The sequence below is a fragment of the Phyllobates terribilis genome, unplaced genomic scaffold (genome assembly GCF_046119375.1).
Source record: "Phyllobates terribilis strain yellow unplaced genomic scaffold, ASM4611937v1 Scaffold_1__5_contigs__length_1240528914, whole genome shotgun sequence".
In the NCBI taxonomy this organism is placed as follows: Eukaryota; Metazoa; Chordata; class Amphibia; order Anura; family Dendrobatidae; genus Phyllobates; species Phyllobates terribilis.
The window spans coordinates 237,762,396-237,790,354 of record NW_027362761.1 but is presented as its reverse complement, the minus strand read 5'-3'; the positions used below and the strand labels follow the sequence as shown (position 1 = coordinate 237,790,354).

Below are 27,959 nucleotides of genomic sequence, written 5' to 3'. Positions count from 1 at the left end.
AAACCTCTTGACGTTTCCTGTCAAAGTACCTCTTGGATTTTTTGTTAGCCTCTTGAAGGTTACGACGTACATCAGTCCAAACTCTCTCCAAATCACCGGAAAAATTCTCCTCCTCCGGCACAGCCGATACCAATTTGGAGAATGACCCAAACGACGGATGTCTCCCAGTACAACAAAAAAAAGGAGAACACCCAGCAGAAGAGGATGTATGGTTGTTAAGAGCAAATTCAGCCAGTGGCAGAAACTCAGACCACCCCTCTTGATTGTCAGCCACAAAACAACGCAAAAACTGTTCAACATCCTGGTTCTTTCTTTCTGTCTGTCCATTAGACTCAGGATGATAACCAGACGAAAATGACAAATGGACTCCCAACCTGTCACAAAAGGCACGCCAAAAACGAGCCACGAACTGAGGTCCCCTATCGGAAACAATGTCGGTAGGAACGCCATGGAGCCTGACAATTTCTTTAACAAAAGCTTTAGCCAGTGTCCTGGCGCAGGGCAGTTTGATGAAGGGAACCAAGTGACACATCTTGCTAAAACGGTCCACAACCACCCAGATAACAGTGAAACCCTCAGAGGCAGGAAGGTCAGTAATAAAATCCATAGCAAGATGCGTCCAAGGAGCACTAGGAACCTTCAGAGGGCAAAGCAACCCCGCAGCAGGAGCATGTGAAGACTTAGATCTAGCACACACAGTACACTGATGCACCCACTTAATGACTTCCTTCTGCCACCCAGGCCACCAAAAACTGCGACCTACAAGTCTCTTAGTCTCCGAAATTCCTGGATGACCTGCCAACCGAGACTCATGACACTCCACAAACAAATCTCTCCTAAAGTTCCTAGGCACAAACAACCTCCCATGGGGAGTGTTAGATGGGGCATCCTCCTGGGCTTTCAGAATCCCATCTTCCAAAACGGAGTCCAATGCTGCTATCACAACACCTTCCTGTAAAATGCTCTCCTCCTCCTCGGTACCAACCATGGGAGAAAAACTGCGAGATAAAGCATCAGCTTTTACATTCTTGGTACCCGGGATGTAAGTAACAGAAAAATTAAACCGCGGAAAAAAAAAGTGCCCACCTAGCTTGACGGGCATTCAAGCGCTTGGCAGCCTCAAGATAGATCAGATTCTTATGATCAGTAAAAACCTGAATGGGAAATTTAGCACCTTCCAAGAGATGACGCCAATGTTCAAATGCGAGTTTAATCGCCAGCAATTCCCGATTACCGACATCGTAATTAAGTTCGGTCTCCAAAATTTTTTGGAAAAAAAAGCACAGGGATGTACTCCATCCTTGTTTTCCTGAGACAAAACAGCACCGACCCCCACCGAAGAAGTATCAACCTCGACCAAAAAAGGCTTTTGTCTCATCAGGCTGCATAAGGATGGGGGCAGAACTGAACCTCTCCTTGAGATACACAAAAGCTTCAATGGTCTCAGTAGTCCACTGAACCGTATTCGCACCTTTCCTGGTGAGATTGGTCAGCGGCTTAACAATTCTAGAAAAATTCTTAATGAATTTTCTGTAATAATTGGCGAAACCCAAAAATCTCTGTATTGGTTTCAAACCAATAGGCCTAGGCCATTCCTGCACCGCCTGAACCTTCACCGGGTCCATCTCAAAGCCTTCGCTGGAGATAATGTAGCCCAAAAAACTAATTCTCTGCACAGCGAACTCACATTTCTCCAGCTTAGCAAAAAGTGAATTGTCGCTTAACAACTGCAATACCTCACGTACGCTCCGCCAATGAGACTCCAGATCCGGTGCAAAAATCAAAATGTCATCCAAATACACCACCACATTCTTACCGATCAACGGTCTTAGGATGTCATTAATAAGGTTCTGAAAAAATGCTGGTGCGTTGGTAAGACCAAAGGGCATAACCAGATTCTCAAAATGACCCACTGGAGTGTTAAAAGCAGTTTTCCACTCATCACCTTCCTTCATACGTAACAAATTGTATGCCCCCCGGAGATCATTCTTAGAGAACCACTTGGCCCCCACCAACTGGTTGAACAAGTCAGGAATTAATGGCAGTGGGTAGGAATTGCGTACTGTAATTTTATTAATTTCGCGAAAGTCCAGACATGGACGTAAACCGCAGTCCTTTTTTTTAACAAAGAAAAATCCAACAGCCACAGGTGACTTAGAAGGTCTAATGTGACCGGTGGCCAAGCTTTTCTGTATGTATTCCTCCAAGGCCTTTCTCTCAGGGATAGTAATGTCGGGGTAAAAGAGAATATATATTTTTGTAACTTTTATACTTTTGTAACTTTTATACGCTTTTTTGCTAATGTACTAACCACCATTTTGTGTCTTATAACAATAAGCTTTCCTTGCTACATATTACTCAAATCGAAACTTAAACTAAGACAGTTCCAGTGTTGCCAAGACTTATTTCAGAGAAACGAAACAAGATTATAAGCTGACGGCTGCAATATCTGCCCAGAGACTGAGATAAGGAGATGTGGACCAATCAGGAGTGGCCAGACACTGGACTTTCATGGCTTACCCCGCTCCGGACAACCTCTTTCCCCTCCCATTATGTAGTGTATTTAGGTTTGTGTATGTAGGAATAAACACAGAACATTGCTGAGAACGTTGTCTGTAGTAGTCTTTTGAGCGTGCTCTGAGTTTGAACCAGCTTGTTGTCTGACTCATTCTTTGAATGGTTGACCCATGCTCATAGCCTTAATTTGGAGTGACTGGAGGACGAGTGGAATGTCATCACGACCCCCACAGTAAGATTAAACAAGCGACTCTTGGGAAGAGTTGCTCCAGGGACAAACTCAATAGTACAATCATAGTGTAACATACCTGGCGGCGTCCTTGCATGGTGGTCCATCTCCCACTGTGCAAGAGCGCGCACTTGATCTACAGTCCAGAATGTCTCCCTGCCCTGCTTCTGCCCGCTGCTCCGGCAGTCCTGTCCTGCCCTGCTTCTGCCCGCTGCTCCGGCAGTCCTGTCCTGCCCTGCTTCTGCCCGCTGCTCCGGCAGTCATGTCCTGCCCTGCTTCTGCCCGCTGCTCCGGCAGTCCTGTCCTGCCCTGCTTCTGCCCGCTGCTCCGGCAGTCCTGTCCTGCCCTGCTTGTGCTCGCTGCTCCTGCAGCCCCGTCCTGCTCTGTTCTTGCCCACCGCTTTGGGCGTTCCCTCTCTGCTGTGGTTGTCTACCGCATCTGCGGTTCTGTGACCCAGTCTGTACTGGGTCTTAACCTTTCTGTGCTCCAGCCCGTCCTTTCGGCCAGTACCTCCCTGCCTGCATACTCGCCTGTATCCACCCCTCTGCATACCTGCCGTGTTTGCTTACATCCACCAGTCTGTGCCAGCCTAACCTGCCTGTTCCAGTAATTCCAGTGTGGGTCAACCCCCGTGTCCGGAGTTTGACCTGGAGTAGCACCTGGTCCCTCTGCCCGGTTTCTCCCTGGTGCACTGGCGTCGTATGCCGTCGTGCCACCTTGGTCGGATCGGCCAGATACTTAGTCACGCCCCTCTAGGCACTCTCCGGTCCATGGTCCAGTGGAACCACAACACCCGCACACGCCAGTCAGTCCGGGCGTGTGCATAACAGCATGCTCAGGCCATGGTTCCCGTTGAGCCCCACGGCCTTCACTCTCTGAGAAGTTTTCCAGCGAATACATGCATTAAAAATAAATAAATAAAATTTTTTTTTTTTTTTTCTCAGCTGAGTTCCAGGCGAATTACGCACCCGTCCAGATGGATCTATTTGCTCTCGTTCCTGCGGATCCGCCACGTTACTATGGGGATCCAAGACAAAGTCGTGCATTTGTGGAGCAATGCATGCTACACTTCAAGTTCTACCCTCTATGTTTTCCCACCGATCGGGTTAAGGTGGCATTCATTATGTCTTACCTGGCGGGTGATGCCTTGGAATGGATCAACCCCCTATATGAAACACGGGATCCGATCCTCCTGGACCTAATGGCCTTCCTGGTGGCCTTTCTAATGGTCTTCGATGATCCTAACCCGGAGGCTCCTGCTGAAGCTTCACCTCCCAATATCCCGGAGCAGCCCTGATGGGTAATGTGTGTGGGTAGCGCAATAGTCCTCCAGCCCAATGAGACTACTGCCCACCCAGAATCCTCACAGGGTGACTACGCTTTCCGGAATACTTCTCCCAACCTCAAGAGGCAGTCCAGACGTGCTAGACGTAGAGGCAAGCCGTCACGCCAGGGTCTGTCCTCCCTGAGACCTCCTGACCCCAACCTTGAAGTCCCTACTGAAGCTTCATCTCCCTGTATCCCGGAGAAGCCCCAACGGGTAATGTGCGTGGGTAGTGCTCCGGTTCTCCTGCCCGAAGAGACTTCTGCCCATCCAGACTCCACACAGGAGAACTTCCTGCACCCAGCATCAGATGCTTCACCCACTTTAACCGGTGTGCATGTCCAAGGATGCTCCAAAGCTGTGGTTACCTCTGAGTCTGTGCACCTCTACTACCTGGCGGAGGACCCCCTGTTGCCTCCTGAATCCTCCGGGATACCACTCGATGACAAATGGAGAGAGACTTCTCTACACTCGGTACTCGATACTTTGTCCGCTTCGTCCTGTGAGCCTGACAATGGGTACCCCAAAGTGGTAGTTACCCCCGAGTCTCTACACCCCTCCGACCAGGCGGAGGACCTCCAGTTGTCTCCAGAACCCTTCGGGGTGCTACCTGGTAGCGAAAGGACAGAGACTCTCCTATACTCTGTACCTGATACCTCGCTCGCTTCGTCCAGTGAGTCCAACCTAGTGTACTCCGAAGCAGAGGTTACTCCCGAGTCTCTACACCCCTCCGACCAGGCGCAGGACCTCCAGTTGTCTCCAGAACCCTTCGGGGTGCTACCTGGTAGCGAAAGGACAGAGACTCTCCTTTACTCTGTACCTGATACCTCGCTCGCTTCGTCCAGTGAGTCCAACCTAGTGTACTCTGAAGCAGAGGTTACCCTTGAGTCTCTACACCCCTCTGACCAGGCGGAGGACCTCCAGTTGTCTCCAGAACCCTTCGGGGTGCTACCTGGTAGCGAAAGGACAGAGACTCTCCTATACTCTGTACCTGATACCTCGCTCGCTTCGTCCAGTGAGTCCAACCTAGTGTACTCCGAAGCAGAGGTTACTCCCGAGTCTCTACACCCCTCCGACCAGGCGCAGGACCTCCAGTTGTCTCCAGAACCCTTCGGGGTGCTACCTGGTAGCGAAAGGACAGAGACTCTCCTTTACTCTGTACCTGATACCTCGCTTGCTTCGTCCAGTGAGTCCGACCTTGTGTACTCTGAAGCAGAGGTTACCCTTGAGTCTCTACACCCCTCTGACCAGGCGGAGGACCTCCAGTTGTCTCCAGAACCCTTCGGGGTGCCACCTGGTGGTGAATGGACAGAGACTTTCCTATACTCAGTACCCGATACCTCGCCTGCTTCCTCCAGTGAGTCCGACCTAGTGTACTCTGAAGCAGATGTTTTCTCTGAGCCTCTGCACTCTTCTGACCCGGCGGAGGACCTCCAGTTGTTTCCTGAATTCTCCGGGGTACCACCAGATAACAAAGAGACAGTGACTTTTCCTCATTATGTACCTGATAACCCGTCTATTTCTTCCTGTGAGCTTGACAAGATGTACCTCGAAGCAGAGATTACCCCCAAGTCTCTGTCCCCCTCCAACCCGGTGAAGGACTTCCAGTCGTCTCCTGTACCCTCTGGGGTGCCACCTGAAAATATGTGGAGAGAGACTTCCTTGTGTGCTGTTCCTGGTACTCCACCCGTTTCGTCTGTTGCTAGGGATGGCTGGATAGGAGGTAGCATCCTAGCTAACCAGATGAGATCAATTTTTCCTGTGGACAGTGGAAGTGATCTCCTTGAAGTGAACGACTGGTCCTCGAATTCCCTGCGGAAGATTCTGGCAGGCCTGAAGAAGAGGGGGCGTAAGGGGGGGGGTACTGTAACATACCTGGCGGCGTCCTTGCATGGTGGTCCATCTCCCACTGTGCAAGAGCGCGCACTTGATCTCCAGTCCAGAATGTCTCTCTGGCTTCCCTCCTTGCTGTCTGTTTGTCTGTTTTGGCTGCATAGGGCGACGCCCGCTGAACTTCCTGTTTCTTGTACCTGCTGCGGACACGCCCCTGTTGCACCTTCAGCCTATTGCTGTCCATCTTTGGGTATTTATACCACCTTCTTCCTCAAGATGGCGCCTGAGCATTGTGTCCTGTCAGTTGGCTTTTTGTCTCTGACATGCCAGGTCCTATCCTGTTTTCCTGCCTGTTTTCCAGTTCTGTGTCTGAACTGTGGTCTGTTCTTGTGAACACGCTTCTTGCCTGTTCTTTCGCCTTCTAGGGGCCGTATTCCTAGATCTGCCTGTCTGTGCCTTGCGGTATCTGTTCCCGTCTGAACAGAGTCCTGTTTGTGTCCCTGCCTTGCGGTATCTGTTCCTGTCTGAACTGAGTCCTGTCTATTTCTCCTGTCTTGCAGTATCTGTTCCCGTGTCTGAACTGAGTCCTGTCTGTGTACTCTTGCCTGCTGCCTTTCCTGGAGGCTGTATTTCCAGGCCTGTCTGAACACGCTCCTAGCCTGTTCCTCCCGCCTTCTAGGGGCCGATTACCTAGATCCGTTCCTGTATCTTGTCTGTCCTGTCTGAACACGCTCCTTGCCTGTTCGTCCCGCCTCTCTGGGGGCCGTATTCCCAGACCCACTCCTGTATCCCGCTGCAGTGTCGGTCTCTTCCGTACACTCAGTTCCAGTCTGAACTCTCTCCTATCCTTTACCTGTTTTGCCTCTATGTCCGTTCCTTTCCTTTTTCTGCAGAGTCTGAACTCGTACCTAACTCCTGCTTGTTGTCTCTGTACTCCCGTTTGTGAGTTTGTGGTCCCCTCGCTACTTCACTGCAAGTACCCTGTGGGTATCTGGCTCTGCCTTTCCCTTCCTGTCTGTTCCGTGTGAACAGAGCCCTGTCCGTCCTGCTCTGACTCCTTGCTCACTGCTCCGGCAGCCTTGCTCCGCTCTTACCCTTTTGCTCATTGCTCCGGCAGTCCTGTCCTGCCCTGCTTCTGCCCGCTGCTCCGGCAGTCCTGTCCTGCCCTGCTTCTGCCCGCTGCTCCGGCAGTCCTGTCCTGCCCTGCTTCTGCCCGCTGCTCCAGCAGTCCTGTCCTGCCCTGCTTCTGCCCGCTGCTCCGGCAGTCCTGTCCTGCCCTGCTTCTGCCCGCTGCTCCGGCAGTCCTGTCCTGCCCTGCTTCTGCCCGCTGCTCCGGCAGTCCTGTCCTGCCCTGCTTCTGCCCGCTGCTCCGGCAGTCCTGTCCTGCCCTGCTTCTGCCCGCTGCTCCGGCAGTCCTGTCCTGCCCTGCTTCTGCCCGCTGCTCCGGCAGTCCTGTCCTGCCCTGCTTGTGCTCGCTGCTCCTGCAGCCCCGTCCTGCTCTGTTCTTGCCCACCGCTTTGGGCGTTCCCTCTCTGCTGTGGTTGTCTACCGCATCTGCGGTTCTGTGACCCAGTCTGTACTGGGTCTTAACCTTTCTGTGCTCCAGCCCGTCCTTTCGGCCAGTACCTCCCTGCCTGCATACTCGCCTGTATCCACCCCTCTGCATACCTGCCGTGTTTGCTTACATCCACCAGTCTGTGCCAGCCTAACCTGCCTGTTCCAGTAATTCCAGTGTGGGTCAACCCCCGTGTCCGGAGTTTGACCTGGAGTAGCACCTGGTCCCTCTGCCCGGTTTCTCCCTGGTGCACTGGCGTCGTATGCCGTCGTGCCACCTTGGTCGGATCGGCCAGATACTTAGTCACGCCCCTCCAGGCACTCTCCGGTCCATGGTCCAGTGGAACCACAACACCCGCACATGCCAGTCAGTCCGGGCGTGTGCATAACACATAGTCCCTATGAGGAGGCAAAACTTGCGACTCCTCCTCAGAAAAAACTTTCCAAAAATCCTGAATAGGTACAGGTAATTCCACTCTTTCCACAGCAGCAATGCGACCGTTACAACATCTATCATAACACTTAGGACTCCAAGACTTAATTTCATTGGTAGACCAGTCCAGTACAGGATTGTGCAATTTTAACCAAGGTAACCCCAAAACCACTGGAGCAGGCAAATTATTTAATACCGCCAAATCCAAATTCTCTTGGTGGATACCATTAATGGTGAGGGGAAATTCAAAAACCTTGTGAGTAATACCTTTCAAGGGAGAGCCATCAACAGCAACCACAGAAATAGGAGATGACAAAAGTTTGGATTCTAATTTAAATTTTTCCAAAAAACCCTCATCAATCACATTGAGTGTAGAACCACAATCCACAAATACCCGAAATTCAATCAACTCCTCCTGGAATGAGGTGCTTCCAGAAAGAAATACTCCTTTTGAGTTTAAACACGCTATGCGGGCGTAACTGACCTCTTTTTTTTTTTCTTTGTTCAAATGAAGCACACAGTTCTTAATAAAGTGGTCAGATTTACCGCAATAAAAACACAATCCTTTAGCAAACCTGCGGTCTTTTTCCTGAGAGTGGGGTGACATTGCCCCAATCTCCATCGGTTCTCCACCCTCCGAACAGACCCTCTGAAAACTAGGAGCTGTCATAGCAGTAAATTTCTCTTCATTACTCCTAGCACGCAGTCTCCTGTCCACACGTATGGCTAATTGCATTGCCTCCTGCAAGGTTCCAGGTTTTGGGAAGGCAATCAGCAGATCCTTAACCCTTTCACCTAGACCATCAAGAAACAAACATTTCAATGCTAAGTCATTCCATTCCACTTCAGCCGACCATCTTCTGAAGTATGTACAATAATTTTCCACATCACCTGATCCCTGCTTCAAACGTCTTAATTCAGTTTCAGCAGATGAGACTCGATCAGGATCATCATACAACAGCCCCATAGCAGAAAAAAAATCTTCCACAGATCTAAAACACAGATCATTAGGTTGTAGAGAAAAGGCCCATCCCTGTGGTTCTTTGCGCAAAAGTGACATTATAAACCCAATGTGCTGTGATTCATTCCCCGAGGATCTGGGTCTTAAACGAAAATATAATAAACAAGCGCTTTTAAAGGAAAAAAAATCTTGCCGTTTACCATAAAAAAAATCTGGAAGTCCTACCTTCGGTTCGACAAAATGCGCTCCAGGACAGCTGCTCACGTGTTGCTGGAGCTCGGCCACCTCCAAAGACAGTCCCTGCAGGCGTTGAGCCAACTGCTGAACCGACACCATGCTGAAATCTGGATTTTTTTTTTTTTTTTCCTTAGAGTGTTTTATTTTTGGGCTGGACTTACTGTTATGAACTGCTACAAACACTAAGGAAAGAAAGGAAAACTGTCCCTACAATAGGGCTAAGCTGATTCCCTATGATGCAGCGGGGGACCTGTTCCTTGTGAACAGACCCGCCTAAGTCCTCGGCTAGTCTGAACGCAGACCTATAGATATAAGGGAGGGGTCCCTACAAGAACTAAGGACTGGGATATAGTTGGACACCTCCTAGCAGAAATTGTAGCAGAGCAAAGACAAACAAACAAACAGAAGTACTAGTGGTCAAAAGACCAAGCAAACTACAGAGTAAGGTACAAGGCACCTGGCTAGCTTAAGAGTAAATGAAACACTGAAGTCCAGCAAGGCCAGGAGGGCGGAGCTGGATTATATAGGCAAAAAGTCATGTGACCAGCAAAAATAGAAAAAACTAACAGGAGGGTTCTAACACTATGAATAGATCAGAGCTCATCATTTTAATGCATCATAAGCAGTCTACTGCAGCAGCAACAATGCAAAAAAACAAAAGCAAACCAGCACCACACACATAGCTTCTCAAATTAAGCTGACACTTTTATCCAAATTTATCAGGGAAGAAGTTTTAAAGTCAACCATAGATGAGTGAATTTATTCAAGTGGAATTTAATTCTCCTTGAATTTTACAAAACTCATATTCTCCAGAATAGATTTTTTTTGCAATTCGCTCCTCTCTAAGGCCCCCTTCACACGTCCTTTTTTCTGGTCTGTGTGCGGTCCGTTTTTTAAGTACCGCAAATACAGATGACGCGCCCCCTGGGCCGTGTGTGTGTGAGGATACCCGGAACCGGACCTTTTGTGGATGCTGGGGGTTGTAGTCCTTGCGTGGGGGGACCCGGTCCCATGGCTCAGGGTGGTCAACCCAAAAATGGCAGTCTATATGCTGAATGTCTGACTACGCCACCCGTGGATTGCGGTCAGGGTGAACCGCCGCTGCAGGGCAGACCGCTGAGGCTGGTGTTGTGGGTGCAGCAGAGGGTAGTATAACTCCCCACGGGAGGAGTATAGCCTCAGGGCAGAAAATAGGGATGTCGGTGGTGATGGTGCGCGGGAGCAGCAGTAACCACACGGAGTCTGTCATGCAATTCAGGGTCTTTACTGTTGGTAGTATTAAGGGACCCGTCCTGAGTACAGGTTAACAATGGAGGCCTGGTCAGTCTGAGAGCAACTGGGAAATCCCACTGGTCAGGGGGAGTTTGTAGGCCTACCGTGCTGACTCCACTCTTTCTTGGCTATCTCGCTGTAGTGTAGTGGTAGCCCACGTCTCTGAGTGTACCGTGTTGTTCTCACCCGTATGACTGGCGACTCGGGCCTTCCGTACTTCTCACCCCTCCGGGGCAGTAGTGGTCCCTCTCATGTGGCTGAGCCTCCGGGCTTCCTTGGGCCAGAGGACTTGAAGTCCCCTGCGTGGTGGTTTTCTGCTGCTGGGCTTATAACCCTCACAGTCTCGGACTCCAGTGTCCGGCTTTGTAAGTCTATAGCCAGGATGAGCTTTTCTAGCTCCCCTCCTGGCCTCGTTTTCCTCCTCTGCCTACAGGGACTCCTCAGCCTGCTGCTCACCTGTCCCTATCTGTAACTTCACTGGAACTTGTCTCTAACTCGTCTCCAACTGGTCTCTCTAACCCAGATCCAGTTTATAAAGGGCAGGTTTCTCCCCTCCCTGGACTGAGGCAGGAGGTGCTGCAGGCTAATTGTCCCCAACCAGGGAACCTCCCACCTGCTCTCAGACATGACATTGCTGCCACTGTGGCGACCAGACCTGGAGTGCCACACAGACACACGCACATCCATTCTTTTCTATGGTGGTGCGTACATGTCAGTTTTTTCACACGGACACAACCGGCAGATGTGGGGTTTTTTTGCGGCTGCACGGAGGAAATGCTTGCTGCACACATGCACACTGATGACACACGGATGACATTCGTGTGACATCTGTGTGACACGTACCAGAATGAAATGCTCCGGCAGCTGGAAAATGCAGTATAGTTAGCAGTTTTCCCAGGCATCGGGTGCTGACTACAACTGTCATCATCCTCGACTGGTCTCCCTGCGATCAGCGAGACCAAGCGACGCTGATGAAAGTTGTAGTCAGCAGGGAAATTTTCTTTCACTGTCTCACATTAAATAATTAGATTAAAAAACGGCGTGTGATCCCCCCTATATTTTAACCCCTTTCTGATGTGGGGCGTATTAGTACGCCCCATGTCATAACCCCATGTTTGGTGCGGGCCCTAAAGCTGAGCCCGCACCTTTCCGGGCACATGTCAGCTGTATAGATCAGCTGACATGTGCCCGCAACATAACAATCCACCCGCAGCTGTTAACTAGTTAAATGCCACTGTCAATCTCTGACAGGGGCATTTAACTCGCGCTTCCCGGAAGCGCATCATAGGCCCTGCCCATCGGCATGACAACCGAGACCCCTGTGGTTGTCACTGCCAGATTGCTATGAGCACCACCGAGCGGTCGGCGCTCATAGCAAGTGAGCAAATCTGCCACACACAGGCGATCTGATCATCACCTGTGTGGAACAGAGGCAATCAGATCATTTCAGCTTCAAGTCTCCCATCGAGACTATTGAAGCATGCAAAAAGTGTAAAAACATCTTTTTAAAAATATAAAAAAGATAAAAAATACATAAAAGTTTAAATCACCCCCTTTTCACCCCATTCAAAATAAAATAGTAAAAAAAAACCTACATGCACATATTTGGTATCGCTGGGTTCAGAATCGCCCGATTTATCAATATAAAAAAATAATTAATCTGATCGGTAAACGGCGTAACAAAAACAAAAAAAAAACGCCAGAATTTATGTTTTTTTGGTCATCGCAACATTGCAATAAAATGCAATAACGGGTGATCAAAACATCAGATCTACCCAAAATGGTATCAATAAAAACGTCACCTCTGTGCGCAAAAAATAAGCCCTCACCCAGCCCCAGATCACAAAAAATAGAGACGCTACGGGTCTCGGAAAATGGCGCTTTTTTTTTTTTTTTTTTTTTTAGCAACCTTTGGATTTTTATTTTGCCACTTAAATAAAGAAGAACCGAAACATGTTTGATATCTACGAACTCGTAATGACCTGGAGAATAATAGCAGGTCAGTTTTAGCATTCAGTGAACGTGGTAAAACAAAAAAAAAAAAAAAAAAAAACAACAGCTGTGTAATTGCACTTTTTTTTGCAATTTCACCGCACTTAGAATTTTTTTCCCATTTTCCAGTATACAATATGGTAAAATCAGTGATGTCGTTCAAAAGTACAACTTGTCCCGCAAAAAATAAACCCTCACACGGCCATATTGACAGAAAAATAAAAAAGTTATAGCTCTGGGAAGAAGGGGAGCAAAAAGAGAAAAGGCAAAAACGGAAAATGTGCCAGTCGTTAAGGGGTTAAAACCAGCAGAGATAAAACAGACAGCTGCGGGATTCTATTATCAGGCTGGGATAATCCATGATAAATGGCAATCCCCAGCCAAAAAACAGAAGTCCACTGCTGCCCCAGAATTGGTGCATCACATTAGATGTGCCAATTATGGTGCTTTACCCGGCTCATCCTGATTGGCCTGGTGTGGTGGCAATCCAGGTAATATATGGCGTGAGGCAGTGATGTATGTCATGAACGATGGTTGTTACGTGTCTATCAGGATGTGTCTGGGGACATATTGAACCCGATGGAGAGCATTGTAATCACAACCACAGCTGTGGTTAAAACGCAAAATAACAAAAAGTGTTGGCTGGGCCATATTATTTGACCAAGTCAAATTTAGGAAAGCTTGATATGGGCTTTTATTTTTGAAAAGATCTGTAGGAAGGAAGTGGGAGAGATCTTTACGTCCAGTCAGGGTCTTGCATGTGGCCCATGGCCACAGTTTACATTTAAACCTGCGGGTAAGGGTTGGGTATGTCAGGTTTTGGTTTCATGTGCAGCTGAGCTGGAGGTTCTGTGTGTGCCTGGTTGTGTGAGATTGAACACAGACCTGAGCCAGAGACCTGGGTAGAGCCAACACAGCACTCGTGATTCCTACAGGAGTGCAGGTGCCAGAGACCTGGGTAAAGCCGACATAACACCCGAGATTCCTATAATGGTGCAGGCACCCACGGCACCGAACTCTATACAGATGTTACAGGCTGCGATCCAGATCCGTATTTTTTGGATATTTGGGGGGAAAATGGGGGTGCATCTTATATTCCGAATTGTAGCTTACTGACTGCGGTGGATCGGGATCCCAGGGTCGCTGCTGCAGGAAGCGTCTGGTAGAGATAGCGACAGAAGTGAGGCAATGCTGAGGGTCTCAGGCTGGTAGGAGGTGGTGTATGGTGGTGCGGGGGCTCCAGCAACGTTTTGTGAAAGGCCGGAGGAGCCCCCGCACTTTTCATGCAGTGGACTCTGGGAAAATTGCCCCCAGAGGCGGCACATGTGCCTATACCTATGGCTATAGGCACATGCATGCGCAACTCTCCAGCAGCTATTTTACTGGAGTCCACTGCATTAAAAAGCATGGAAAGTGCGGGGGCTCCGGGCTTTCACAAAAGATCAGCAGAGCCTCCGCACCACCAAACACCACCTCCTATTAGTCTGGGGCCTGCAGCATCTCTTGCCTCCAATGAACATCACCTCCTACCAGCCTGGGGCCCGCAGCATCTCCTACCTCCGCCAGCTTCCGGCAGCAGCGACCCTGCCACCTGGGACCCCACTCTACCGCCGCCGCCCTCCAGGTAAGCTACCGTAAAAGTGGATTATATGACATGCCACCATTTTATTAAAAAAAAATGTCTATTTTCCTCCCCGTATGTATGTATAGTATAATAGTAAATAATTATAATTAATTATAATGAACTACAATTATAAAGAATTATAATAAATTATAATGAACTACCTAATTGCAACTATAATATAATTGTAAACCCATAATATGAGCAATGTAAACATATAGGTAGAAATGATGCATGTTCACATATGCTCAATCCTTTGTTCCAGTACAAGATCGGCCTCTGACACAGGTGCCTGCCAGTAGCTTATTCTCTTCACCCCATTAAAACAAATGTGCGTGTTAGGCTGGACCATGCTGAATGTATATATTTATAAGGGAGCAGGAATAATAGCTGTAAGCTGAACAAGTCTTCGGTCTTGAATAGGTTGGTGGGCAAAGAGTAGAACGTAGACTAAAGAACAAATCTAAAACTATAGTGTATGGATGATTAATTCATTAATACCTTCTACTAGCATAACCAGAGCAGCAGGAACACTTTTCAGCTTTATAAAACCTATAATGACCATAGATTTATTCGATGAAGAATATAAAATAGGCCACCAGTGGTTGTCTATTCAAGCTTATAACCTTTTGAAAATATGTTTCATTGGCAATACAACACACAAATTCAGCAGACATTTTTCTGAATGTAAAAGATAGCAAAGTAGCATTTTTTAGAATAAGAACGGTTCTGATATTGATGATCAGCTGAGAGAGAAAAAGGAAGTGGGCACATTTTATTTTGATTGAACCAAGTTATACTTTGAGTTTTGTACATACCCAGACTAGACTTGTGGAGCACCACATAAACCACAGGCCTACAAAATAATACCATGAACAACAGCTAACAGATGCTATACAAAATCCCCTCTCCTCCCACCAGCATTCCCAAAAATAGACTAAATCTGTGCTAAGCACATACACCACTCAGTAGGCATGATTCCACCTCAGATCTTCAAAAGAACATCTTAAGAAGAGACGACACGCTATAGTATTATAGAATATGATCTGCAATGCCTTCTTTGGCTAAACACACCTTGGCTATAAATTGCAAGGGATGATCACGCCATGACTGAAATAATGGTCTTGAAAACGATCCATCATCTACAAACCAGGGGTGAGAATAATTAATAATTACACTAAATATATTGGTCCACAACAACGTAACAGAAAATATATTTCCTTGTAGTTTTCCTTATTTTGGAATCCTATCTGGTGTAGGAGCTATTGGTTCAGTCCCATGGAAGTCACACTTTACTTCCAGGTGAGTACATTTCCTAAGTGGACATACACATTGCATGCCTGTAGTGACTTTACAGCTAAATTATTCTCATGCGTTTAATAATTCTATTGATTATCAGTAATTATAAAGGATGCAATAATGACAGTATAAATCATTCGGTCATACAGTAGCAATACATTTATCATTTATGACTGCGATATACATAGTAAGAGTTCTATTTTTTCAGAGAAGAAGTTGATTTCCAGCTAGTGAAGTCTGAAGATGCCAAAGACCTGATTAAGGTATACAAATCATATGGATCTGTGGATTTATAGTATAATTTAAGCAGATAATGACCTAATAAGATGCTACAAGTGTGGACCCTTAGAAGTTTGGCTATTTAGAGCTCTAAAAACCTCTACTGATAAAGACATTTTAGGCTAATTGAAGCTCTGGCAGTTAAATAGTCATAATCGTGTATATATGAAGAGCATTACAGGACTGATAAAACTAGGATAGTACTGAGGAATACACATTTACGCTATAGGTTTTGCACAAACATGGATATTTGGACTATAGCAACAATTAGATGAACGTAGACCTTTAGGTTTTTTACATATACACATACAATCATATATATCAAAATTGTATGGCAGGGCAAAAAGGTAATACAGATACCTTGTATGGAGTTTTATGACATCCATGTATTAGGACAGACTATCAGCTGTCATGCATACAGTTCTATTCTTCCCTAAAAACAATGCCTAAAAAGGAGAACACTTCCCGTCATACAGAGTCTGATGCAACAAGCCACAACAAAGTCTCCATATGTCACTATGAAATCAAAGTCAAAGAAGCGCACACTAAGGGCTTCATACACTTTCTAGAAATTCTCTTAGCCAGTTTGCAGTCATTACCCGGTGACCTTGGCTAATTGATCTACTGAATACAAATGGAGTGTACATACAAGATCAATGCTCATGTTTTTAGCTTTAGTGGTGAAGATTATGACCATCTCTCACTAGTATTGATTGAACATTTTCTAGCACCTATATTGTAGCTAGCAGTATGCAATAGCTAGCTGGTGAGCTTTAACTTGAACTACTGAATATAAATGGCTAGTACAGGGAAATGTTTGCCCAAGGCTTGAGCTTTAGTTGTCATCTTTCATGAGTATTCACTAGATCGATTCTAGCAATTATATCGTAGCTTGCCTGTGTGCATTAGATAGCTGAGACCGCAGGCTAGATCCCTGCCCATGGTTTTAGCTTTAGTGGTGAGGACTAGGACTAGCCCTTCCTAGTATGTATTTGTCTATGCTAATAATAATTTAGTAGATAGCTGATATGTAATAGCTCACCACTGAGCTTTGTTAATTGAGCACCTGAAAATAAATTGCTAGAATCTCTGCCCATGGTTTAGCTAGCTAGTGAGCTTAGCTAATACTGAATAGATATTACTAGCATAGGCAAGATTTATCAGCTTTAATGATGAGGAGTATGTTCTTATTTCCTTATTTTCTTAACCCATTCTTGTCATATTATAAAATAGCTAGCTAGTATGCTAGATGTTATGCAATAGCAAGCTGGTTAGCTTGGTTGATTTACAGAATATAAATGGTTCACACAGGCCATATATCTTCCAATTGCTATGGCTTTAGTGGTGAGGATTAGGACCAACTCTTCCCGGTATGTGTTGGATCTATGCTGATACATATACAGTAGCTAACCAGCATACTGAATATAAATTGCTAGTACAGGCCAAATCAGTGATCATGGTTTCAGCTTTGCAGTGGGGATTAGTATCCATTGGCTCTATGGTAGCAACACTATAGTAGCTAGTGGTATGCAATAGCTAGCTAGTGAGCTGTTTTAATTGAACTACTGAATGTAAATGGCTAGGATATCTGCTCATGGTGTTATCTCTCATTAGTATGCATTTGACCTATTCTAGTAATTGCATGGTAGCTATCTGGTTAGCTTGGTTGATTTACAGGATCTAAGTGGTTAACATAGGATAGATCTCTGAGCATGGGCTTAGCTTTAGAGGTGAATTGAAGACTTTCTCTTTCTAGTATTCCTTGGATCTAAGACTTTAATAACCGTACATAAAAGCTATCCGGTATGCCATAGTTAGATGGTGCCCTTAGATAATTGATCTACTGAATACACAGGCCTATCCTTTGCCCATGGTTTTAGCTTTAGTGGTGTTGATTAAGACCATCGCTCACTAGCATTCACTGGACCTATTCTATTAACTATATACTGTAGTAGCTAGCCAATAGGCAGTAGCTGGTTGATGAGCTTTGTTAATTGAGCGACTGATAATAAATTGCTAGAACAGGCAAGACATCTGGCCATGATTTCAGCTTAAGTGATGAGGATTATGTTCATCTCTCACATCTATTATAGTAATTGTATAACCGGTATGTAATAGCTAGCCAGTAAACTTGGGAAAATGATCTAATAAATATAAACGGGGATCACAGAGCACATATCTGATCATTACTTTAGCGGTGGGGATTAAGACCCTTTCTCATTAGTATTAACAGTACCAATTCTATCAATTATACTCTAACAGGTATGCAATAGCCATATGGTGGGCTAAGTTAATTCATTGAACCTATTCTAGTAATTATACAGTAGCTAGCTCGTTGCCAAAAGCTAGCTGGTTAGCTTGGTTGACTTATGGGACACAAATGGTTAGCACAAGCCACATTTCTGCCCATGGATTTATCTTCAGTGATGAACGTTGGGATTCTCTCTAGTTATGCATTGGATCTATGATAGTAATTACCATATGTAGTAGCTGCCTAGTACACAATAGCTAGTTGGTGAGCTTAGGTAATTGATCTACTGAATATAAATTGTTAGCACTGGCCAAATCTCTGGCAATAGTTTTAACTTTAGAGATGATGATTAGGACCATCTCTCACTAGTATAGATTGGACCAATTCTAGTAACTATAGAGTAGCTCACTTGTATACAATAGCTATCTGGTGAGCTTGATTAATTGATTTACAGAATATAAATTGCTAGCACAGGTTAGATGTTTGTCTATGGTTTTATATGAAAAAATTAAAGCAGCACCAAAATCACTAGATGTCAGGTGCCATGCCTCCAAGACCCGCTATCAAGCAAGCAACACTCCAATAAGCAGTGCAAAAAAGGTGGACTTTTATTAGCCCAGGTGGCAGCGAAGTTTCGGTCATAACACAGAACCTGGCATGAGAAAGGTCCTGTGTTAGGACCAAAACATTGCTGCCACCTGGGCTAATAAAAGTCCACCCTTTTTGCACAGTTTATTGAAGTGCTGCCTGCTTTTCTTTTTTATATGCTTATGGTTTTAGCTATATTAATATATTCTCACTTGTATTCATTGGATCTAGTCTAGTAAGTATGAAGAAACTAGTTGGTATGCAATCAGTAACTGCTTAGCTTGATTTATTTCCAGAATATAAATGGTTACAACAGGGCCAATCTGTGTCCAAAATTTTAGTGGTAAGGAATAGGACAATCTCTTCCTGGTATAAATTGGATCTATGCTAATATATAGCTAGTAACTAGCCAACATGAAATAGCTAGCTGGTGAGCTTAACCATTTTATCTACTGAATCTAAATTGTTAGCACAGGCCAATTCTCTACCTATGGTTTTAGCTTTGTGGCGGGGAATAGGGTCATTTACTCCTAGTATCCACTGGACTTAGTCGTAATGAAATAGTTGTTAGTCAGTATGCAATAGCTGGCTTGGTGAGCTTAGTTAACTAAACGACTGAATATAAACTGATTGCACAGGCAATCCATTATAGTTATTATATAGTAATTATCTGGTATGCAATAAGGAGCAAGTGAGTGTGACATTAATTGAGGTGGTAAATAGAAATGGTGAGCACATGCCAGATTTTTGCACATGATTTTAGATTTAGTAATAGGAGGACCCTTCTTTCTAGTATGCATTGGATTTATGCTAGTAGCTATCTAGTAGCTAGCTAGTTGGTAATTGACCTATTCAGCATAAATGGCTAGCACAGGGTAAATCTCTGTCTAAGGTTTTAAGCTTAGTGGTGGTGATTAAGCCCCCGTCTCACATAGCGAGATCGCTGCTGGGACAAGGTTTTGGTGACGCAACAGCGACCTCACCAGCGATGTCGCTATGTGTGACACTTTGCAGCGATCAGGCCCCTGCTGTGAGGTCGCTGATCGCTGCAGAATGTCCTGGACCATTTTTTGGTCTTTGCCCTCCCGCTGGTCAGCACACATCGCTGTGTGTGACCAGCGGGACCAGCGATCAGGCTGGTAACCATGATAAACAGCAGGTTACTAGGGGCACACGCGCACTTAGTAACCCGCTGTTTATCATGGTTACCACTCTGCTACGGTGAGCGGTAACCTCCCGCTCACCGTAGCAGGCTCGTAACCATGATAAACAGCGGGTTACTAGGTGCGCGTGTGCCCCTAGTAACCCGCTGTTTATCATGGTTACCAGCCTGCTTCTGCTTCAGCAGGCTGGTAACCAGGAGCAGGACATCGTGGAAAGATTCTTTCCACGATGTCGCTGCTCCCTGATCGCTGGTGAGCCTGCCTGTTTGACAGCTCACCAGCGATCACATAGCGACGCAGCAACGATCCCTGACAGGTCATATCGTTGTCAGGATCGCTGTAGCGACGCTAAGTGTGACGGGGCCTTTAGATTTATCTCTTCCTAATAAATAATGATTCTGTGTAATTGTCTAATAGCTAGCCAGTGTGCAGTAGCTAAATGGTGAGCTTGAGAAATGAATCTACTGAATATAATTGTTGAGCACTGGCCAAATTTCTACAGATGATTTTAGCTTTAATTGTTAGTATTAAAAGAATCTTATCCTAGTATATAATGGATCTGTGCAAATCATTTTCTAACAGCTAGCCCCAGTGGTGAGCAATAGGTATCTGGTGAGCTTGTGTAATTTATCCAGTGAATATAAATGGTTAGTGCAGGCCAAATCTCTGACCATGGTTTTAGCTTTAGTGGCTAGGATTAAAATAATCTTTTCCTAGTATATAATTAATGCATCCGTGAGAATAATTTTCTACTAGGTAGCCAGTGAGCAATAGCTAGCAGGTGGGCTTGTGTAATTGATAAACTGAATATAAATGGTTAGAGGAGGCAAAATCTCTGTCCATAGTTTTAGCTTTAGTGGTTAGGATTGGACTCATCTCTTCCTAGTATCTATGAGATGATATATGCTAGTCATTATATAGTAGCTAGCCAATTTACAATAGCTAGCTTGAGAACTTAGGTATTTGATTACTTATTCTTTCTTTAGGGATGATGATTATTGTCATTTCTTTTTAGTATATACTGTATATATATATATATATATATATATATATATATATATGTATATAAACCTTTGGTAGTGTATATTTAGTAGCTACCTGGTATGCATTAGCTAGCTTGCAAGCTTACATGTTTGATCTGTTGAATGTAAAATCAACATTTTTGTCCATTTTGGCCTTAGCGGTGAGGATTAGGACCATATATCCCTAGTATGAATTGGATATTAGGTAATAATTAGTAACTACTTGATATGTAACAGTCAATAATTGGTCTACATAGTCAAATTTAGCATTATCTCACTGAATTGCCTTTAATATCTGAAAAATACTGTACAGGACACACTGGGATTAGTAGCTTACAAACACAAAAACTATAACAAACCACTTGGCCACCCCGCCTGTCCTGGCCGATACAACTGAAAGCAGTGGCGTGCCATCAATTGCGACAGACCACACGGCCGCTATGGGGCCCGTGAGCCAGGGGGTCCCGGTGCCCACGCCTGTCTTTGCACGTTCAACTGCATAGGCATTCTGGATGCTGATACAGTTGAAAGTAAGGATGAGTGAGGGAGCATCAACAGATCCCATCATTCCCTCCTCGGCGTCTGACTTCTCAGCACAGCAGGTGCGATGACGTCACTACATAGCGCCGCTGCCCTGATATGTTCAGTGCATCAGAACGCTTGCTGCAGAGAGGGAACTAGGAGGAGAGGTGAGTATTGTATTTTTTTTTAGTGAGTACATTGTGGTGGCCATAATACTGTATAGGGGACTATGGGGAGTGCATTATACTATATGGAGGACTATGGGGAGTGCATTATACTATGTGGAGGATTGTAGGGAATGCATTATATCATATGGAGGGCTATGGGGTGCATAATTCTATATGGGGACCTATGGGGAGTGCAGTATATATGCAGGACTGGAGTGCATTATACTATATGAGGACTATGGGGTGCACTAAGCTGTATGGAGACCTATGGGGAGTGTATTATACTATATGGAAGACTATGGGATGCATTATACTATATGGAGGACTATGGGGAGAGTACTATACGGTATGGAGGACTATAGGGTGCAGTATACAATATGGAGCATTATGGAGCCCATTATACTATAAGGAGGGCTATTTTGGGGCTTTTATAATATTTGGAGGGCTATGTGGGGGCCATTATAATATTTGGAGGGCTATGTAGGAGCCTTTATACTTTATGGAGAGTTATGTGGGAGCCATTATACTGTATGGAGAGTTATGTGGGAGCCATTATACTGTATGCAAGAAATTATACCTGGTTTTGTTGATCCTTCTATAAGACACTTTCTATTTCCCATTCCAGTATCCTTCTCAAGATTATTATTTTTCTGGGTCAACAATGAATTATTAGCACCAATGCACTTTACATTGAGGTCTGTGCAATTTGGTTCTTGCCGTATCCAACAATCTACAGTATGCTGCTTTATATAATTTATTACTAGCACTGGTGCACTTTTTACAAAGGCCTATTGTAATGTTTGTTGCTGTCTAACTATACATGCTGATATGTGTTATTTTTTTTTATGTGTTATTTATTGTTTTAATTTTGTGTGAGCGCCTTCTGTGCCACCACATGCCCATATACACCACAATAAAGGTATTTTTAATTATATAAAATCTACTTGCATTGTATCTTTTGACCGGTTCTCAGTTTCTTCTCTTTTTGGTTCTAGAATTTACTGAGTGGTCTCCACTCTAGTCTTCTGGCATATATATGTATTGTTTTGATTGAAGTATTATCATAATATCTATAGCGATATGCTTTTGTCCTTACCTAAATTGGTCTAGCTAATCAAAGAGGTTTTATAGATTTCATGATATCCTTCTGTGGCCTCCCCGCCCCTTCATGATGGTTTGGTCACTGATGTGTTGTTGCACCATTCAGAGCCCTAAAAATGGCCTCCAGGTCTGCCATGTACAGATGCTTATTAATAAGCTGCCTGTCAATTTTACACTAGCAGACATGGTACACTGTGTTATGTGACAAACACAGGATTGCATGACCAAGTCCCCTACAAGGATTTAAAAAAAATATATAAAAAAATAAAAGTGTTTAGGGTTAAAAAATCTAAGCAAAAAAAAACAAAATCAAAACAACTTTTTTGGTACCGAACATTTGTTTACTTCTTCCCAAAAGCATATATATCTTAGCCGCCATAACTTTTCTACCAATAAATGCAATGTTATGAGCTGAAAAAGCTCACATGGTGGAAGCCATTTCCTTTGCAACAGTAGCAGAATTCCATGGTGGTCATTTAAATGAATTTTAAACTGGCTCCATTGGTAATAAAATTAATTATGATAAGCAATAACAAAATTCAACCTTTTGGTTATGTTCTAACGGGACAATTTTTCTATAGTAGAATCTGCCACAAATCTGCAATGTGCAACTTACGTGTATTCATTATATGCACAAAAACATTAACAAGACATGCTAAAACTATAGCTGTTCTTAAAAGGGTTGTCCACTACTATGATATTGATGGCCTATCCTAAACATAGGTAAGGATCCAACACCAGCACCCCCAAACCAATCAGTAGTAATTACCTCCAGCAGCAACCAGACATAAGTGAACAGAGCAGAACATCACTGCTCCATCACACCACATAGTGGCTGCTGCCAGGTACTGCAGATCACCTCTTACTCATTATGGTTATTAAGTATAGTATCAGTGAATGCTGCTAATCTAACAATACATATTTTACAACTTACATTAAAAAATTGTGACATGTGCACGATCATCATAGGGATGCAAATATTCATCTGATACTTGTGACAATTTTCAACTACAGATTTTTGCAACTGATTAAGTTTCTTGTAAACAATTCTTAAATATAAATCAATTTTTTTTTTGTTCGAAAAAAAATATTATTTTTTTTTTCATAAAGTGATCCCACCCAGAAAAGACTCTGGCTCCCCTCAGCTGTCACTAGAGGGAGTTTAGGAGATTATGGTATAAGTACTGTCATATCTTTACCTTTATGATAATACGGAGGCAGCTGTAGATAGCATGCTATCTCTAAAGGAAATCACTTTCTAATAATTTTGCAGTTGACAAGGAATCATCCATTTAATCCAGTCACTCAAATTATGTAATTGCCACGACAGCACCGATTCTTCATTTCAAAAGTGCCATCCTTTACGGTGCTGCGATGAGGTCCAGAACATGGCCACTGATGACCGGACCCTTTCATCAGAGGCCTCCATTGAATACCAATGTACACATCGCCATGCTTGAGCTGGTTCCCATTGCTCACAGTGTTACTGAAAGCCACTAATGGACAGGTCTGGTCACATACCCCTCCATCAACAGCCATGTTCTGGAAGGACACAACACATTGTAGGATTTTTGAATTGAGGACATCAGCGCCGCTGTGGTGATTACAGTATGTTATACACTAGATTAAATGGATGTTTTTTGGAAATTGTAAATTTTTTTTTATAGGGATTGGTGCTGCCAAAACCGCAGGCAGTGCTGGTTAGGACCAAACTGGTCTCGTCTCTGGCTATGGTCCCTGCCTGGATCTTCAAAGTATATTATCTTTGAAACAATGGAGTGTTACAGAGAATAATACATCTAGATATAATTATGCAGACAGACTCTGATTTGTGCTACCTGTGCTTTGGTAGCAAGAATCGCCTGACAGCTTCGTTAAAAAAAGGCCAACACATTTAAAATATATGGATACACAAGGGATGATACATTCTGTATCATTAAAGGGGTATTTCCATCTCCTAGATTCTATCCCAATATGTAGTAGTTGTAATAATAATAATATTAGCAAATACCTCCAATTAGAAATGTAGTATAGTTTTTCTGATTCGCTATGTCTCTTTCCTCATGTGCAGGCATTGCAAGACCTTAGGTATCCATGGTTACGACCTCTAGCAACTAGCTAACTGTCACTATATCAGTGGTCGTAACCATGGATACCTAAGGTCCTGAAATGCCCGCACATGAGGAAAGAGACATAGTGAATCAGAAAAACTATACTACATTTCTAATTGGAGGTATTTGCTATTATTATTATTACACCTATTACATATTGGGATAGGATCTTGGAGATAGGAATTGCCCTTTAAATTACAGCTGTGACTGATATAAAGATATACTAAGAAATTAATCAATATAAAATGTTTGACTTAAAAACAACACGCTAGGTCCATCTATGAGGTATGCATAGAATTGAACATTGAAAAACATTAATCTTAAATATTTTTTAATTTGCAACTGCTTTTCACCATTTTTAGTATCACAGGAATGACAGTACTGTGCTGAAACGAGTCGGAAGCATACAGCAGTTCCATTTTACTTATAAATGGGTTGCTGGGTTCCGTCAAATTGTGAATCATTTTGACATGAAAAACCGTGCTAAAAGTGTTATTTTTCCATCAAAAACAAACGAAAGTTATTTTTTATTTGATTATGGAAGCATTTACAAATAAAATGAAGACAATTTGACTTTTATGGTAGCTTTTAATGGGCATGCTCTGTTTCATATGTAGGAGATACTGTGCAGGCAGTTGTGGAACATGTACCCTACCACTGAGGGGCAGATGAAAAACAAGACTATTAGTCCTATGGCTTTGAATTTAGGTGTACCTTGCTTGCTCCTCTGTCAATCCATTCAAAATCCTACTCAATGAGATCAGACATTTATCATATATCATTTTTTATATTTTGTAGATAGGTGTCTGCTGTGAGACAACTCCTTTAAAGGGAATATATCACCTTTAATATGTTTAATGACTAAAACCAACTAGTAGAACATTTTTTTTACACATTCTTTTTAGACTTTCTATTTGATTTTCTGGTCATGCAGGTGGTCATTATAGCTGAACTATTATTAACAGCGTTTAGAGATATGTTTTACAGGAGACACCTGGACCATAGTCAACATTAAATAGGAAATATTTATTTCTATTAGAGAGTTTTTTAGGCATGCTCTGTGATCTGTGCAGAGGTTCTTCTGCAGAGAGGTGGAAGAGGTAAGCTGTGATCTATCATATGATAGATCCGTGTTATCAACAGTATATTAGAGTGGTTATCTATATAGCAATCCTCCCATGAGATAACAGCTGAAAAGTGATCATTACAGCAAATGAAGTAGGAGCCTATAATAGGGCTTAGTGGCCAGATTTCAATGTCATTTAATTAATAGATAATTGTCTGATGACACATTAAAGTAACTACCCTCAAAATCAATCTACCGTCTACATCTCTGCTTTTTTTTCGGCAGCGACCGTAGCCCCGTTTACGTAGGGTCCTAAAGATATGCTATAAATTACATTTGTGAACACTGTATGAGAAGCTAGGTTCACTGGTTAGTTCTGTTGCAGCACTGAGGGGTTCAAGTTTGACCAAGGGTACCATCTGCAGAGTGCGTGCCCCCCTTGTGTACCATACAGTATACGTGTGCATGCTTGAAATTAGATTGTGAGCCACATTGGTGACATGGACTGATGGGATGGCAACCTGTGTATAGCATCATAGGATATGTTGGGGCAATATTAGCAATAGTAAAATAAAATAAAGAAAAAAGCTTCTATTCTTAGTTTATCATATTGTTTTCTCTTGCAGTTCAGATAATTATCCCTGCTGTCTACCCAGTGATTGCAGTTGGGTATACTGGTAGCACTTCCACTTCTATTGCTTGTCTGGTAAACCGTTATTGGCCTCCACCTGTGTCTGTCACATGGGACACTACTGAAGGGGAGAAACTATCTGAAGTAAAGGACATCAAGTTCCCTCTTAGTGGAGACCTTCCGGCATACAACCTTCTCAGTCAAGTCACCATCAATAAAAATGACTGGGACAGTAAGACTTACCAATGCAACGTTAGTTTTTACTCCACCAACATTGTGAAAATTATTCCCAAAGGTGAGTCAAAGGTCTTGCTTATAAATTGGTTGAGACAACTGTATTGCATAAAAGTAATTGAGAATGATATTTGCTTAAGGACCCAAGCACGAATGTAGTACTTGGGGTCTTTACTGTACCTCAGTGACTTGATTTCATACGGAGGCCACCAAACAATAAATTGTGGCAAACTTCATTGGACGCCATATCTATGGAGGTATTCTTTTATAGCATCGTTGCTTGCAGTGAAGAAACGCTCAGTACATATGTGACCTAGCAGAGATTTGGAACGCTTCATCAGGGGAGCCATAAAGCCTCTATGCACTGTCAAACAGGTTTGTTGCATGAAGCCTATGGGCTCACACTCTTAGCCAAAAGTATATATTGGGAGCTTTTTCAACCTATACTTTAGCATTGTCATAGTTGCATTCTTTGTCCTCCATCTGACAGATATGCGTGTGTATTGTTTATTTAGCTGTATGGGAAAGCACTGCAAAATGTACTTTACTATACAGCAACCGCAAAAAAGATGTATACCTTGTAGTATAAGCTTTAGTGCAATAGCTTCTATGGTGGACAGATGCCTAAACACCCATCCAGACTGTGGTCACTGTGGGGAATATGCCACCTGAAAGTGTGCGCCCTACAGTTGTGACAAGTGCAGTGTGTACCAGGTCTAACTAATTCGATGGCGATCCTGAAACAGGAAATAACTGTATTTCTTCTACCCCTCAGTTTGTGACCCTCTACCAGAAGCACCTAGTGTCCACCTTTTGCAAGGAACTTGTCCTGAAAGCAACGGTGAAATAGAGCTCACTTGCCAGGTGTATAACCTAACCTCCCAGGATGCCACATTGAAATGGTATATCAATGATCAGGAAAGGAGATTTGCAGAAGACAAACTTGAACTGGGAAAATCCAAGAACCACTATTTTGCTTTGCATAGTACAGTGACCATTAGTCAGTCTGAGTGGAACAATGGCGTCCCTGTGAAATGTCAGGTGACCGACACCAATACAAAGACAACAGCAGAGGACACAATTAAGAAATGCTCAGGTAAAGAACAATGATAATTAAAATGTTGCCTATTCAAAATATTTGCACTTGAGATGTATTCATTTGGAAAACTTTCTGGTTTTAGCCTACATTTTCTAAAACTGCAGCAAGTTCCAACCATTATAATAAAAGACCCCTCTACGGATTTCTGTGCTTTACAATTACTTAAATATATACACAGACAAAAGATGCCCTCACTGAAATCTTCTGACATGTAGACTGATGTGCCTGTAGGCCTAAATGGGCAAAGGTATGACAGGAAGGTGACAATTTGGATAAAAGTTTTGTAGGAACATGTGAAGATCACACAATACTCCAGCCGCGTGGAAAAGTGTAGTCAGTACTAAGGCTGTCTATAACAAGCATATTAAAAGAAGTATAGAAAAAATATATAGTGTATATATATATATGTTAATTTTAATTCACCATTGTAATAATAATTGTTGTTTTTATCTC

At 43.8% G+C, this 27,959-nt stretch overlaps 1 protein-coding gene across 1 annotated transcript in view; it reads left to right on the top strand.

Moving 5' to 3' along the window:
* Positions 1–27,959, top strand: part of LOC141228025 (uncharacterized) — an 85,523-nt gene that overhangs the window by 45,480 nt on the left and 12,084 nt on the right. The window contains exons 11-13 of the mRNA XM_073667330.1: positions 25,275–25,287; positions 26,169–26,468; positions 27,183–27,503. Coding sequence (XP_073523431.1) covers positions 25,275–25,287; positions 26,169–26,468; positions 27,183–27,503 — 634 coding nt within the window. The remainder of the gene's footprint in view (positions 1–25,274; positions 25,288–26,168; positions 26,469–27,182; positions 27,504–27,959) is intronic.